The 15,905-nt window shown below is 44.3% G+C and overlaps 2 protein-coding genes across 2 annotated transcripts in view; both read right to left on the bottom strand.

Annotated features, from left to right (window-relative positions):
- The window catches only part of LOC310818174 (breast cancer metastasis-suppressor 1-like protein-A), a 409,511-nt gene that overhangs the window by 219,955 nt on the left and 173,651 nt on the right, over positions 1–15,905 (bottom strand). The gene's annotated exons all lie outside the window — the stretch shown is intronic.
- The window catches only part of cep128 (centrosomal protein 128), a 21,804-nt gene continuing 13,303 nt past the window's right edge, over positions 7,405–15,905 (bottom strand). The window contains exons 17-24 of the mRNA XM_083689322.1: positions 15,534–15,593; positions 14,900–15,092; positions 12,816–12,865; positions 11,458–11,481; positions 10,178–10,255; positions 9,712–9,825; positions 8,867–8,975; positions 7,405–8,399 (exon numbers count right to left, since the gene is read on the bottom strand). Coding sequence (XP_083545448.1) covers positions 8,293–8,399; positions 8,867–8,975; positions 9,712–9,825; positions 10,178–10,255; positions 11,458–11,481; positions 12,816–12,865; positions 14,900–15,092; positions 15,534–15,593 — 735 coding nt within the window. The 3' untranslated portion in view covers positions 7,405–8,292. The remainder of the gene's footprint in view (positions 8,400–8,866; positions 8,976–9,711; positions 9,826–10,177; positions 10,256–11,457; positions 11,482–12,815; positions 12,866–14,899; positions 15,093–15,533; positions 15,594–15,905) is intronic.

The raw sequence follows: 15,905 nt of genomic DNA on the forward strand, positions 1-15,905 counted from the left end.
CACAGTATACTGTGGTAAAAGAAACAGTCCTTTTTTTAGTCCCTAACCTTATTTGCCCACAACTTGACTTTGAGCACAAGTCCTCACACTGAGCCATAACATCTGGACCATTGCTCCCTCTGGGCACTGTACAGCATATTAATATCATTAAATGGGCTATATTTTCCATTAAACTATAGTCTAACACATGTTTATGACGAAGCAGGCCCCTCCCAAGCAGCAAGAGGGAGTTTGCACAGGGACCAGAGTTGAGAAATTGTATTACATTTCTCCAGTCAGGTCTTTGTGAGAGCGTATGGTGAAATTAGGTTCCTACAGCAATATGGGTAAACTATGACTAACTGAATGGCTGCAGCAACCTGCTTCCCAGTACATTTTTACACTGTCCATATTTCGCACAAATGGGCCACATTCCACTGGTCATTACCGTTGAATAGCCCATTGATGTAAGTTACTGTATAAGAGCGCAGAAGAAGTATTTTCAGCTAGCACAATGGCTACATATTAGCTCATTCATCCTGGTGCAGGCTGGGGTGATGAGAGGCTAACAGCGAGTTTTTTTTTTCTGTACAAGAGAAAAAATTCTACACTCCCAATGTGACCCTTACATGGCTTTTTACTTTCAATAGGAACTTCACTACTTTGGTGGTTGGCCCAGCTGGCTTTGGCTCTAGCAGAACCCACTTTGGTTGAATTTGTATAGAACTTACAGTGGTAGTAATAGCTTATCAGTGCTATTGGATGAAAATCCAAATGGTTTTATCCGACAACAATTACCTGAGTATATCATTAGCATATCTACAGTATAACTGCTCTTCATGACTGAAAGGAAGCTGCTGGTTGGGCTTCTATTGATTGCACTGTAGTCATTTCATGCATATTTTGTTACCCTGCAAATGTGAGTCCACTGAACTCAAAATGGATTCCTGGCACAATCAGAAGCCAAGGTGAAGCTATTACCATATGACTGCTGTATAATCTATTCAAACCTTTCACATCTATAGCAGTGTCTTGGGTGGTAGTAATTAGGGGGCATTATGGAATCCAGCACCCATAACCCTATACAGCCAGTGTGGTGGCCATTTCCATTGATGGCTTACCACAGACAATTAGTCATTTTAGTCACCTTTGCAAAAATAGATCACATAAATCGGCCAAAGCAGGTTGGATAATTCATACTGTAACTGACAGAAGAACAATTTACATTCGCTAATGGGTTTTGCAATTGAATTCATGTTATATTGTGTAAGATCACTCCCACTGGATATCAAAGTCCACATCCATGCCCCCTTCACATCGAAAAGAAGCACTTCTCAACTCAAAATATTGGATAACAAAAACCCAATGATAGACCAATTACATATACAATATGACTACTCATCAGGGGAGGCTGGTGGAGGTAGAAATCAGACAACGGGCTCATTGTAATGCATGGACTGGAATGACCTGTGTGTTCAATATTTTACAACTGCAATCATAATATATTGTACTCCATTAACCCTCTAGACCCCAATAGACATCTAATTTGTAAGAGAGAGGGGGAGGGAGACACAGGGATATTACAGCCAATCAGAGGACTGGAGATGACAGCCAATCGGAGGGCTGGATATTAAAGCCAATCGGAGGGCTGGAAAAAATCAGCCAATCAGAGGGCTGGATATTACAGGAAATCAGAGAGCTGGATATTAAAGTCAATCAGAGGGCTAGATATAACAGCCAATCAGAGGGCTGGATATTACAGGCAATCAGAGGGCTGCATTTAACAGCAATCAGAGGGCTGGATATTACAGGCAATCTGAGGACTGTATTTAACAGCAATCAGAGGGCTGTATTTAACAGCCAATCAGAGGGCTGTATTTAACAGCTAATCAGAGGGCTCAATATTACAGCCAATCAGAGGGCTGTATTTAACAGCTAATCAGAGGGCTGGATTTTACAGTGACAACCTTGCGTGTACGATGCACTATTGTTAGCTGGTTAAATTCCAGTTCTTGCTACATTTAATAGGGTTAGAAAATCAAGGCTGTCCACGGCGCTCTAGTAAAATGTAGAACAGGCGTCTACACGGCCACTATGGGGGCTAGGGGCTTAATAACCGTTAAAGTCTTTTTAGCATAGCACCTCTGAATATAGGAGTTCTCTCAGCCTTCTGTATGTAGGATGTATCTAGACCTTGAAAAGCCTCCAATATCCGCCCCAAACTAGAAAAAGCTGCTCTGAGGAAGACGGTGATCAAAGCTGACAAATAAAATGAGTCGATTTGACCTTAACACCAGGTGTGGAAAGGACAAGTGCATGCAGGGTACCACAGCCAACCAACTGTAGTGTCTCTCGTGTGTGTGTGTGTGTGTGTGTGTGTGTGTGTGTGTGTGTGTGTGTGTGTGTGAGTGTGTGTGTGTGTGTGTGTGTGTGTGTGTGTGTGTGTGTGTGTGTGTGTGTGTGTGTGTGTGTGTGTGTGTGTGTGTGTGTGTGTGTGTGTGTGTATGTGCGCATGTGTGTGTGGTGTATTCACACAAAGGCTATAACATCCCTTCCCTTAATGTTGTCCACCTATAAGGAACCATCTAAATATACCCACAGCTTTTACTTCACCCCTCAAGGCCTAATAAACAGGAGAGAGATATGAACATGCACATCTATAGAATCCACATCTACAGCTCCTCTGACAAATGCTTTCATCATAGACCATGACAGCCGCATGATAAACATTGATCATCCTGTCGTGTGTAACCCCATGTTGAGAACTTCTGTGTTAGCGGTCACAGTGCCATCTAGGGACTGAATTTAGGTATGTCAGGCGTTGGAAACCAGCCCAATACCCCGGCAGAACGGCTACAGACCTCCGCACCGGGTGTTCAGTATTCTAATGAAACAGCTGCATTCAGAATAAAGTAAAGCACTGCTCTGAAATAAATTATCTGCTTTAGCGACCTTTAATAAGAGCACCTCTCGGATGGTGAAAGTAGCCTATCAACAAACCCTTACATGCAGACAGAGGGCGTTAGTTGCAAGGTTATATAACATCAGCTGTTGACCTACAACCACACGTACACAACAGCACAGTGACAAACACGGTGGCGCAGGGAAACAGGTCCACAGAAATATGGAATGAATCAAAGTTTATGCAACCATGTCAATTGAGATGGGGGTTGGTTCGTTGTGCTTTGAAGGAGAGGAAGAGGAGAAAGCTGGAGCAGCATGCCAAAACACTGCTTCAGTGAAGCTCTGAGCTCTGCAAGCAGGCAGTCGAGGGATTGACAGCGGTGTGGGAGGCGTGTGTGTGTGTGTGTGTGTGTGTGTGTGTGTGTGTGTGTGTGTGTGTGTGTGTGTGCGTGTGTGTGTGCGTGTGCGTGTGCGTGTGCGTGTGCGTGTGTGTGCGTATATATTCTGTCTGGGGAGGGAGGCTGCTGGCTGGCTGACAGTGTGATTGGATCCAATGAGAATCCCATGAATGAAGCAATGAGCGTCGCAGCACCGTACTCCCAGAGCCACCTAGCATCAGGCAGACCCACAGGCCCACAGGCAGACCCTGCACAGGCAGCAGGAAAGAGGGGAAAGAGCTCACACACACTCAGACACGCACACACACACACACACAGGCACACAAAACACAGCACAGCACACAGGGCTGATCTGCAATAACCTACTCACTCATGGACGTCAGCGCTGAAAACACTACAGGCCCCAGGGCTTAAGGTAGAGCAGAGCACGTCTGTCTGATTCAATGCGTTTGTAATGGAAGCCAAATAGGTCTGCTCAGATGGGAGAGTGAGCTCTGCAGGGAGGCGGTAGAGGCTTATATGCCAGCCCAGCACCATAACAGAACAGGCTGCCATATGTCCCAGTGTTTGATTCAAATAGGAGGCAATATAAACACAAGAGTGGCTGTATTTACAAATGACCCATTTGGCATTGTATTATGCAATGAGGCTTGAGTAAGTGGGGGCATGTATGGTAAGTTTGTTAGTGTTTTCGTTTCAGTTTGCACTGTAAGTGTGTGTGTGTGTGTGTGTGTGTGTGTGTGTGCCTGTGTGTGAGAGCATATTTGGATGACTGTCAGTCACTAGCTGCCAGTGTTGAAGAGTCTTGTGTAAGACACAACAACACAGCTGCAATGACCTACATTTCTCTGAGAGTCTCTGAGTCTCTTAATAGAGAAAAAGAAAACATTCAATAATTCATCCCGAATTTATTTGAATATGACTGTCCTGTTCAAAGACAGTTTGAATATAATTCATATCATTTATTGTGGTAAGCTTTGACAAGGTGTGATTCAGTTTCTCATCCATGTGTAAAATGTAGATTACTTACCCTACTTTCCATAAGGTGTTTCTGAAAACACAAATGCAGAAAAAAAAACTATGGAAAGCTATTCATTTATTCCCCACAGTCTCCAATGAAGTGAAATACAGCTCCTTTAATGACATAGCAGAGTTGAAATGGGATACTAAAAATAATAATTATCTCAATTTTCAAAAACTTGGGGGGGGGGGGGGTGCTGGATTTGGAGGGGAAAAAATAGTGTAGAAAAACACCAAATAAACTCACTTACTGACAGCCCTGATGTGTTCTTTCAGATGTTCTTATGGCAAGGATGCTGTTTTGACCCTGGCTGGATCTGAAAAAAGACCAAAAGACTCTCCAACGAGAGTCCAAACACGGTCCGTGAACTAAAACCTTGCGGTCTAGATGGATGCTAATGTACTGTAACGATGTTGTGTTTTTCTCCACACCCTGTAGAGTATAGTCCACAAATGAAAGGCTGAACAACGTCAGTATTGTATAAACAGGAGCACCAATGCCAGTGCTTGGTAAGGACATTGTGGTCTTGTCTTGGACCGCTGACTGACGCCCTTTCCTCAGCGGTCTTCATTTACGAAACACACCTGACCCCGACTGACCTCAATTGTTGTAGCAGCTCTGTCCTGAACATTGTTCTCAGGTGCTCGTTTTCCGTAATATAACAAAAAACACTGTAGAAAACAACTGTACAAAGCCCTGTTGATGATGGACCTGCTCATAAAATCTTTCCTCATCATCATCACTCTTGAGTATCGTGAAGCATACAGTAGTATTAGTCCTGTCCGATTGAAGTCAATTTGGAATGATTTGATTGATTTTGTACACATACAGGAGACCAAGTCATACAGTCATGGTTTTATTGCATAATGTATGTTATGATAGCATTGCACAGTGGGAATATTGTTCATTCATTTATTATTTATTATAACCTTTTTAAAAAGTGCAATATCCTCGGAGAATTGCACTGAATCTCAAATTTTAAAAAAATGAAAATCAATAAAAATGTGATTTCAGGAAACATAAGGGAATACAGTGTTCCCTCTTCTCAATTTTGCGAAACGAGTCAGCAGTTAAAGAATTGTGTTCACACTTTTCTAGAACACTCCGGGATTCGTTCTCACAGGAGGATTCCATGGACTTAGCCTCGGTCTTTGTCCAAAAGTCTGAAAGTTCACATAAGCCTGGACTTAGTGAGGTGAAAGCCCAGTACTTTTGACATGTTTTGTCCAAGCTACAGTAAAGCCTGCCACAGAAAACAGGATATCTGTTTTTACCTTTGAGATAAACACAATAGTCCAGATTGGCCTTTGTCTAGCAGCAGACTCTTAAAACATCGATCGGAAGGGGCCACTCAAAAACATGAATCTGCATGACAATGCATTCTGTTCCCTTCACTGTAGCGCTGCTCCAGCCAACTCCTGGACTCCATCTCTCAAGTGGTAAAAGAACGGTCCCTTTCTACCCAGGTACGTCACCCTCCTACCTGCACCACACACACCCACTCAAGCGGCCAACCCGTACGCCACGTTGTCAAGGTCGTCCATGCAGTCGGAGGCCGACTGGCACTGTCTCGGAAGCGCTCCTTTAGTACAAACTTTAATGCGGAGAAGCAGGTGCCGACTTTTTCCTAATCCAGCTCTCTCGATGTTGATGTTCAGTTTATGATTTGCACTTTCCTTTGATGATCGATATCACAATTATAAACCACAGGCTTGGTTTTTAGATGTCGGATAGAGTTGTCGCCACATCCCTCACAGCCCTATACACTTATGTTTTATGATAATCAAGCCTATGGAGTGTGTGTGTGTGTGTGTGTGTGTGTGTGTGTGTGTGTGTGTGTGTGTGTGTGTGTGTGTGTGTGTGTGGCCTACATGCAACCCAAAAACCTCAGTAAATTGCTTCTTTATGCCGAAACAGCCGGGGGCAAGGCTTTTGTATGTAAGGTTTTTGTAAATTACGGGCGCTGTGAACAAGCCACAAGCGACTACCCTAAATGAAAAGCACTCAAGTCACGTCGTCCACGGGTTATTGAAATGCTTTCAGATGTCTTCACACGGTGCGCAATGTGTTGACAAGGTACACATTGCTATATTGTGTTATACAGATGAGTGCTTACATGCAAAGTGCATATCGAGGACTTGGTGCTCAAAGGGCCTAAGTGACATTTTGGGGCAATATTTTGTTTTGGCTCTCCTGCAAAATGCGGAAATGAGTGTCACTCAGGCCATTTGCGAGCCAAGTCCTGGATATCTGGCTATAGAAAACAAGCAGCGGAGAGGAAATCTATTGACGCACAGTCAGAACCAGTGAATGAGATCAGGTTCATGAATAGGTTGTGTCTATTAGGCCACTCTTAGGTGGTTAGGAGCCACTGCCTCTATTCATCAGCCTCAACGCAGTGACTCCACTCAGTGACCTCGCATAGGCAAGAAGATAGGCAGAAGCAGTGGAAAAGAAAGCTATGGAGACATATCTAAGGCAAAGGCTGATACAATACCACTGTAATGCACTGTATATGCAAGGGAAAGTCTTTGTCTAACTATACAATATGTAGTTTACTCTCTAAATGTCTTCTCTTATATTTAGATTTTTGGCAGTGGCAGCCAATAGGTGCAACTATTGTCTCTTACTGATAAGTATACTGCATAATTATTGCTATGAACATGACTACCGTAATTGTATATGAATGCGTATACAGCATATGTGTATGTATATATAGTACTATATTTAACTTTCTAATACATGTTTTGTTTCTGTTTGTTTACTGCTGTAATATATATATATATGCGGTCCAGGGTTTGAAATTCTACAGGCGACATAAACCCTGAATATCTGTTTATGCTTTTGAAGTGGCAGTTAGGAGTTGAAATTTAAACTGAAACAAGGCTGGACATCCCCGTATGAATATGCTGTAAGGCCAAGTTTGGAGTTATTTTCTCAACCAATCGACTTTGGCAATACAGTAGCAGTAGACATCCCACTGAGACCTCTGTCCCTGGGCCAGAACACTTCACTTTGAAATGAATGAGACAAGAGCTCAAGGAAATCAGCCATAGAGTCCTATAGAGATATATATTTTTTCATTTTATTTCATATATTCTTTCTACCTTTCATAAAAAATATACATCTTTTGTGCTTATTGGCAATTTTCTTTACAAACATACAACAAATATGTCCAAGACATTGAATACAAGTAGATAGTATTGCAAATGTAATACTATACTACTATACTAAATGTTCATTCAACAAAGTAGAGATATAAAAAGATTACAGTACATAGTGGTAAAAGCAGTTAAAACACAACAACACAACAACGATTTGTCAAGTCTGTGACATATATGCACAAGCACAAATTAGCATATTGGTAAACCTGCATATAATATGAAGTTCAAAAGGCACCACAGCTTTCAGAAAATGTCAGCATAAATATAATCACAGTGAATCGTTTTATATAAAACACATTGGCATGATAACATCAGAGTATAACATTTAATAAAAAGGTAAACAAGGGACTTCAAACAAAACAACAGTGTTCTTCATATAAGCAAGAGTGTTGAGTAGTAAAAAAGTAACATTGAAAAAAGTGTAACTTTAGTAAATGCGGTTTTTATTGTCTCTCCCACCAGAGTTCTGTTTTCAGTCAAACCCAATGAATTAAATGTTGCCCAAGGCAATATTCCATAAAGAATTACTCATAAATATAATTGTTCTCCTTCACAGTGCTGCATAGTGCCTCAATATTTGTTCCCTTATGAGAGCCCTTCAGTCATGAACAGTCTTCATCTTCTACTTCTTCTCACTAAGCTACCCTGTTCTGCTTATAACACATTGTGTGTGTGTGTGTGTGTGTGTGTGTGTGTGTTTTTGGCTGCTGCGTTTGCTGCTTTGCTGAGGTAGTCATGAAAGACTTGGTGTGATGAAGTTGTTCTGTAACCAGGGTACTGCATAGAGATGGCTGAATGACATGCAGCCAGTGTGAACTGTTCCTGATTACGGCCTTGAGCACGATGAGTCAAGATTCTCTGAGTGAGAGTTAGCGCCGTTCTCTTGAGGAAGGCCGGAGTCCAGACCTGGGGACGCCAGTCGTTTGTAAGGAGCTGAGGATGACAGACATACAGAGTTTACACACTGAGCAGCTAAAACAGTTAACGATGACATCACCTACAGTCTATCAGGACAGTAGTGTCAGACTCAAGTATTACTGCCATTTGACCCACTGCTTTTGTTAATGGGACTACAATACCCAGGTATCAGAGATGAGTAGATATGTAATCATTAAAAAGTTGTTGTAATGGCTTAAAAAGACACTTTATTTGCCTCTGTCCTAGCCTTCCTAGCTTCCCGGGCTAGTCTTACACACACGTTCAAGGCGGAATCCTAGCAAAGCGAACCTAGCAACAACAACTGTCAGTCACGCTAATATACAACCGCTTTTCCCGTCTCTCGCAAAACCAATAGTAAAATCAAGTGAGTGGCATATCTCTAGTATATACACTCTCTGACAGGGCTGAGTTGGACCGCAATACAAAGGCATCAAAGATGAATACTACAGTAATGTACTCACACGCAGTGTCAGTGAACAGGGAGCTGGTCAGGAAAGTGCTGGGGCCTCTTATAGAGGAGGACAGGGCAGCCAATCGGATGCTCTGTGACGTAGCGTCCAGTTTCTCATCCTGGAAGGACACAGGTCCTTCAGTACACACACTTCAAACACATAGATAGATAGATAGACAGACAGACAGACAGACAGACAGACAGACAGACAGACAGACAGATAGATAGATAGATAGATAGATACAGACATACATACATACATACTGTAGACACAGACCAGACAGACAGATTGCAGATCAATAGATGGGCTGCATCAAATTGAGAGTGTTCTTGCCTGAGACAGCATGCTGCGGTGTGCAATCAAAGACACAGTCTAAAGCACATAAAGACTTTCTTTCACTTTCCTTAAATAAACCCTGGGTGGGCGGCAGCTATTAGCTGCTAATGCAATCACCACTTATCGCTCAACACGGGAGTTGTTTGGCAAAGAAACACAGTAATCTGGCAGATTAATGCTGTTTAAAACACGGCGATGTGGCTGTTAAGGGGATTCAGCTGCTGATGGAAATCTGCCGTCAACAACACAATGATGTTGGCTTGGCTGAGAGTGAGGAGAGGAGGTGAATGCTGTGATTAAGACTGATTGGTACTACTCTGTTTTTCTGTCTCTCTGTTTTTCTCTTTCTCTCTCTCCTTTTCTCTCTCTCTCTCCGTTTCTCTCTCTCTCTCTCTCTCTGTTTCTCTCTCTCATTTAACCACATCAGCCTGGACAAACAGACATCCACTGTGTTTTTCCTCTATATTCTCAAAATGATGTATGAACAAACAGCTCATTGTGGGTAATGAAGTGCGTACCCTATACTCCTGGGTCTTTCGTCGGGACTCGTCCAGCTGGCGTTGCAGGTCTTCAACGATCTCTTTGTGTTTGGCATAGCGCTTCTCCACCATGTCCCTCTGCCGCTGAGACTCCTATACAGGCACAAAATGTCGCCCATCAGACAACAAATTTGGCACAAAATGGACCCACACAATTCTACCCACCCATAACATAGCGAATCAAGCACACAATACTACCCATTCAGGCTGATCTGGAATCCAATTACCCAGCCTCCTACCTTAATCTCAATCAATGGGGTGATGAAAATGTATCTGACTTTGCATTGGTAGTTACAAGCAAGGCAACACATTTCTACCTACTCCCATAAAACAAACCTAGCATGGAGATGATGTGAGTCTCTTCAGAGAAAAAGATCTACTGTACTGGGGTTCTAACCCCCCCATACCCCACCCCCCCCCCAAGCCAAGCCCCAAGGGTCCCCACCTCCAGGTCTTTGAAGTCCTCCAGCAGACACAGTTGCTCAGGGACAGACTCCAAGTGATCCAAGGCCACCCTGGTGCTCTGAAAGGGAACAGAATAGTTCAGTCCATTAGCTTCACCGACAAGACCTACAAGTGGTAAGGTTAGCTACCGCCATTCACTTCAACGGACGAGGCTGCATTGCGTTTTCATTGCGAGTTCAGATCCGTTCAAAGGGACAGGGCTGTTCTTTCCCCCCCCCCCCGCACAATAATAAACAGGCGTTTCTTTTTATAAGACGGCTATACTTCAAGTGTCGCTCCGTAAGCCATTCACACCGTGCGTTCAGACATTTACTACCGGCAGTAACAGGACATTACAGTGATTGTTCCGCTGATTGGTAATGTACAAGTGAAACCCCGCAGAGTGATGATTCAGCGAGCGAGCGAGGCGAAGGGTCGATGGCGGAGTGTCACTGTGTTGTTGCGGTAAGCAGAAATGATTTGAATTGATGGGGTTCCAGGGTCTTTTTTTTTCGACGGTTAATTGAACGAGAGGCGGTCGACTGTGACACATAATTGTGATGGATAGAGAGAGAACGCCAGATAGCTTAATTTTTGTGTGTGTGTGTGTGTGTGTGTGGGGGGGGGGGGGTAAATAGTCTATAAATAGTCTTTGGGTCAATAACCGCCTTTCAATATTTTTGGAACAAATGTGGGCGTCTGTTTTGGCTGTAGTGTAATGGCTGATTAAGGATGTTTGCGAGGTAAATGTTTACATTCGCTGTTGAGGTTAATGATGTTGAGTAAGTGCTCCCTGGTCACGGATGAGACTCAGACATACCCGATGAGGTAGCTCTACGGTGATTGGATGACTCTCAGCACTTCAACAACAGCAATAACTCACAATCTGTCTTCCAACAGTTACATGTCACTCAGGGGGGGGGGGGCTGGCGGAGGCACAAATCGGAGGACAGGCTCATTGTAATGCATGGAATGGAATAAGGAATGGTATCAAATATACGTGCATTTCAATGAGCGCGTCCTCCGATTTTTACCTCCACCAGCCTCCCCATGGTGTCACTGGTTTATAAAATAACATGACCTATTTTCAACCCAGCAATCAATACACAAGGGAAAACTACGATCTATGATATTGTAATGAATGCAAACATGACCTTTAGAATAAATAATTGTGACCTTTGCAAGCTGTAGCACTCAACATTCAGAAAAACAACACTCATATTATAAGTTATTATATTAGCTTCCTCCTACTTATATGGCAACTTAAACAATTAATCTCACCATCTCCAGATCCATTATACGATCCTGTGAAGACACAAATAGCACAGTTACTTCACTTCATCTCCTGTCTCTATAGAATGACCAAAATAAGAAAGTGTATGAATGAGTGAGTGAGTGAGTGAGTGAGTGAGTGAGTGAGTGAGTGAGAGAGTGAGAGAGAGAGTGAGTGAGTGGGTCAGAAAGAGAGAGAGTGAGAAATAGTGTGTCCAACAAGTACGTGTATGAACCGGTGAGCAGAGATTGAGAGTGTGTGTGTGTGTGCGTGCGAGTGTGTGTGTGTGTGAGCAAACTGACAAGTGAGAGAGATTGAGTGATCCTACAAATGAGTAGCGGGGGACTGAGGAAGCAGCGTCGACACCGGCCCTCCAAACAAACACACACACACACTCCCTCTCCTCTCCCATCTCATCCCCTTCTCATCTCAGCTCCTGACTGATGTTCTCCCTCTAACGATGCATAAGTGATGCTATGCGTCTTATCTGCCAGTCAAACACACACCTGCTAGATTCTCTGCCCCACCCACCAGTGTGTGTGTGTGTGTGTACGTACGTACGTACGTACGTGTGTGTGTGTGTGTATGTATGTACATGTCTGTGTGTGTGTGTGTGTATGTACGTGTCTGTGTGTGTGTGTGTACGTACGTGTCTGTGTGTGTGTGTGTATGTATGTACATGTCTGTGTGTGTGTGTGTATGTACGTGTCTGTGTGTGTGTGTGTGTGTGTGTGTGTGTGTGTGTGTGTGTGTGTGTAGCGGCGGCAGACTCAGTCACTCTACTCTCATTCCTCTTAATTAAAGCTCCGGCTGGATCTAAGGGGGCTGATTAATTATAGCAAAGCCGTGGCAGGTGCAGCCGCGCAGCCACAGATGGGCCCCAGTACGCACACGGACACACACACACACACACACACACACACACACACACACACACACACACTGACTGTCTGGCTGGACTGTCAATGGATGAGTTATAGTTCAGGTGGGGAATGAGATGGTGTGTATTGATGTTTGCTAGAAAGGAAGGAGGGGGACAGTATTACGAGAGCAGGCACTCTTGTCAATTGGGGATCAGTGGAGGGCGTTTTGGGTCCCTGCCAGCACTAGGCAGTTGTCGAGGTCGTGTTGTTTCAGAGATGCAAGGCTCACATGGGCTTCAAACTCCAAACCCCAGATGTCTGTTATGACTGTCTGACTTGAGGTTTTTTTTGTCTATGAAAGCTCACAGTTTCAGAGGAGAGGAAAGGGGGCACATGGGTCAGAGTGATGATGGGGTGGGGTGGAGGGGAGGGAGGGAGGGAGGGAGGGAGGGAGGGAGAGACGATGAAGTGGGGGTGAGCTGTCTGGGTTGAGGCTGGCTCACCTGAAGGCTTCTCAGATCATCATCTTTCCTGCGAGTCTTCTCCAGTAATTCTGTAACGAGACATCTCCGTTAAGAACAACCTGTGTGTGTGTACACGTGTGTGTGTGTGTGTGTGTGTGTGTGTGTGCGTATACACTGCTATGCCACTTTCCCCTGTAAACCCCTTTCCACATAAAAATCAGACAGCTGGATGAATCAGCCTTAAATCGAGGCTATTTTCATGGAAGAAAGCCACATGATAAAGGTTAAGGGCCTCTCTATCTAGATCCGAGGCCAGTCAATAACACCTGACCACTGTCCAGACTATAATCCACAATATAAAACAGCTCAGCAGTACCTTTCTGAATGTCACCAACATTCCTAGGGCTTAACGGACATCTAAAGTCATTTCCATACGGACCACGACAGCCAGCCAGCCAAAAGCCAGCCAACAGTCAGCCTACCGTGCTTTTCGATGACTGACTGTTCCCCACTCTGAACAACCTGGTGCAAGAGGACTCCCAACGACGCGTCTTGAAACTTGTGGAATCAAATAGATTGCAGTGATTCCTGCTCCATTTGTCTCCCGCTCAGGAATACTCAAACAGCCACTTTGCCAATGTCCTACCAGGCAGTCTGAATCTGCCCCGGAGACGGTAGTCCATGACGTGAGAGTCAGCCCAAGCGTTCTACCCTCAGTCCCTCTTGTTTTAATTTAAGCTGTGGAATACGTTACCACTGAGGCAAGGCCTTAATCCTACAGCTATCTATCACACCAGCGTTTTAGTAAGAGAGTGGGAAAGTACACCAGAACCTTCAAGCAAACGGAAACTTCCACCAAAAAAAGTTCGGATCAAAAGATACGACGGACTGCTGACTGGACTGAGAGACTGCAGCGGGAAGACATTATACAGCAGCAGCCTATATGTTTTAGGAAGTCTGACAGAACTGACATTTTCCTCAGAACAAGTCAGCATCAAAGATGAACTGCACCCAGCGAGAATGTATAATACAGACCAATTTCTTTCGGGAAGTATGACAGAACTTAAAACCCGAAGAAAAAAAACGGAAGATGTGAAGAAAAAAAATACAAATACGGTCAAAGATGGCCTGCGCTCTGTAAATCCCCCCGGAGACGGAGGCACGGTGAAGAGCTGTGGTTCGTAATGACAGAGACTAGCCTACATTCCCAGACGGACCAGTTTTGTTGTCTTGTCTGGCCAAACACAGCCGAAGATAGCCTCGTCTCGCTTGCGAAACAGCTTTTCTTTTCCCCAGGTGGGCTATGGGGGCGTTAGTGAGACGACATCATTAGGGTGTCTGTCCACCACAACGCTGCACTCTTCCAGCCAGGGGATGGGAAGGACTGGGCTGATTATGTGTGTGTCTGTTGAAGAAGACGGGGAGACAGAATTAGGCACAGTTTCCCTTCAGTTGTTCTGATGATGAACCCGACTCTGCTGCTGCTACTGCTGCTGCTGCTTCCCAAACTCATTACAAAGAGTTTAGGGGGGGGGGACAGAGAAAGAGAAAGAGGGAGCGAGAGAGCGAGAGAGAGAGAGAGAGAGAAAGAGGGGGAGCAAGTGGGAGAGAGAGAGAGAGAGAGAGAGAGAGAGAGAGCGCGCGCATGGACACAGGGAACTCATTATGGAGACATTAGAAACAGGAGAGAAAGGGCCTCTCAGGGCGAATAAGAGTGGGTGGGAAGATGAAATTAAGAGAGTTGCATAAAAATAAACTTCCAGTATTCTCACACACACACACACACACACACACACACACACACTGCAAGAAGATCAGAGGGCTGCATAGCATCCATGAGAGAATATATTAGCACAAGTCTAGATTGTTCGACTCTGAATAAAATATCAAGCCACTTTGAACAAAACCAAGTGAACTTGATGTCTAAATGGGTCCATATCCTTCCTCTGCTGCCAACATGAACCTTTGCCTCTAGCCTGATTGGACAGATAGTCTGTTTTGCCAGCTGTTATTGACTGGGCTGGGGGGGTTAGAAGTTGCTGAATATCTCTTTAAGGAGTGCCAATTTACTTTTTTATTGTGTGTGTGTGTGTGTGTGTGTGTGTGTGTGTGTGTGCGCCTACCTTTCTTCTCAGTGTGGATGGAGTGGAGGAGTTTCTCCTGCTGGTCTAGTCGTTGCAGCAGGGTCTGCTGGTCAGCCTCTTTGCTCTGTCTCAGGGTCTTCAGCTGGTCTCTGGCCTGCTGCACCTGACGCTTCAGTCTCCTCTCTCTGGACTCCCGCTCACGCACCTCCTCACTCAGCCAACGCAGCTTTGTCTGGAACACACACACACAGACAGTTAAACACAGTTACACACACACACACACACACAGTTAAACATAGTTACACACACACACACACACACACAGTTAAACACAGTTACACACATACAGTTACACACACACACAGTTAAACACACACACACACACACACACATACACACACACTAGTGTTGCATGATATGTGTCTGTGTGTGTGTGTGTGTGTTTTATTTTGCATCCTATTGAATGAAATGAATGTAAAATTCATATCATTATTTTGTGTTCACTCATTTGTTGTTCAGCATGATCTCATCATGGGTTTATTTTGGTTGCTGTGATATCGTTTAACAACCGAAATCGTGATAGTTAAGCTAGTATCGGTATCAAAGTCAAAATGTTGCTGTCGTGACAACACAGACACACACAGTGACAGACACGTCATGTGATGTGGCGTACCTTGGTCTCAGCCAACCAGTGATGAGGATCTTTCTGGATTCCAGGGTTGGTGGATATGGCCTATAGAACGAGAGAGAGAGAGTCTGTCACCGCACTGAAATACAGTTAGTCATCCTACCGCGGCTACGCTGAGTGAATACCGTGTAAAACACACTCTGAAAAACTGAAACTGTAAAACTCTCAACATCAGAAACCACTCCCACATGCTTAAACTAGTGTGCAGTTACAAATGGCCAATTACAGCAACATCACTCACATTCAGGGGAGTGTGGGAAGAAAAAGCATCTCTGTCACATGAAAAAGAGCTGAGGAAATGGCTTCCCCTCCCCAGACAGGCTTCGCTGCTGTCAGCATCAACAACGTTTGTGCCTC

The sequence above is a fragment of the Argentina silus genome, assembly GCF_951799395.1.
Source record: "Argentina silus genome assembly, chromosome: 17".
Taxonomy (NCBI): Eukaryota; Metazoa; Chordata; class Actinopteri; order Argentiniformes; family Argentinidae; genus Argentina; species Argentina silus.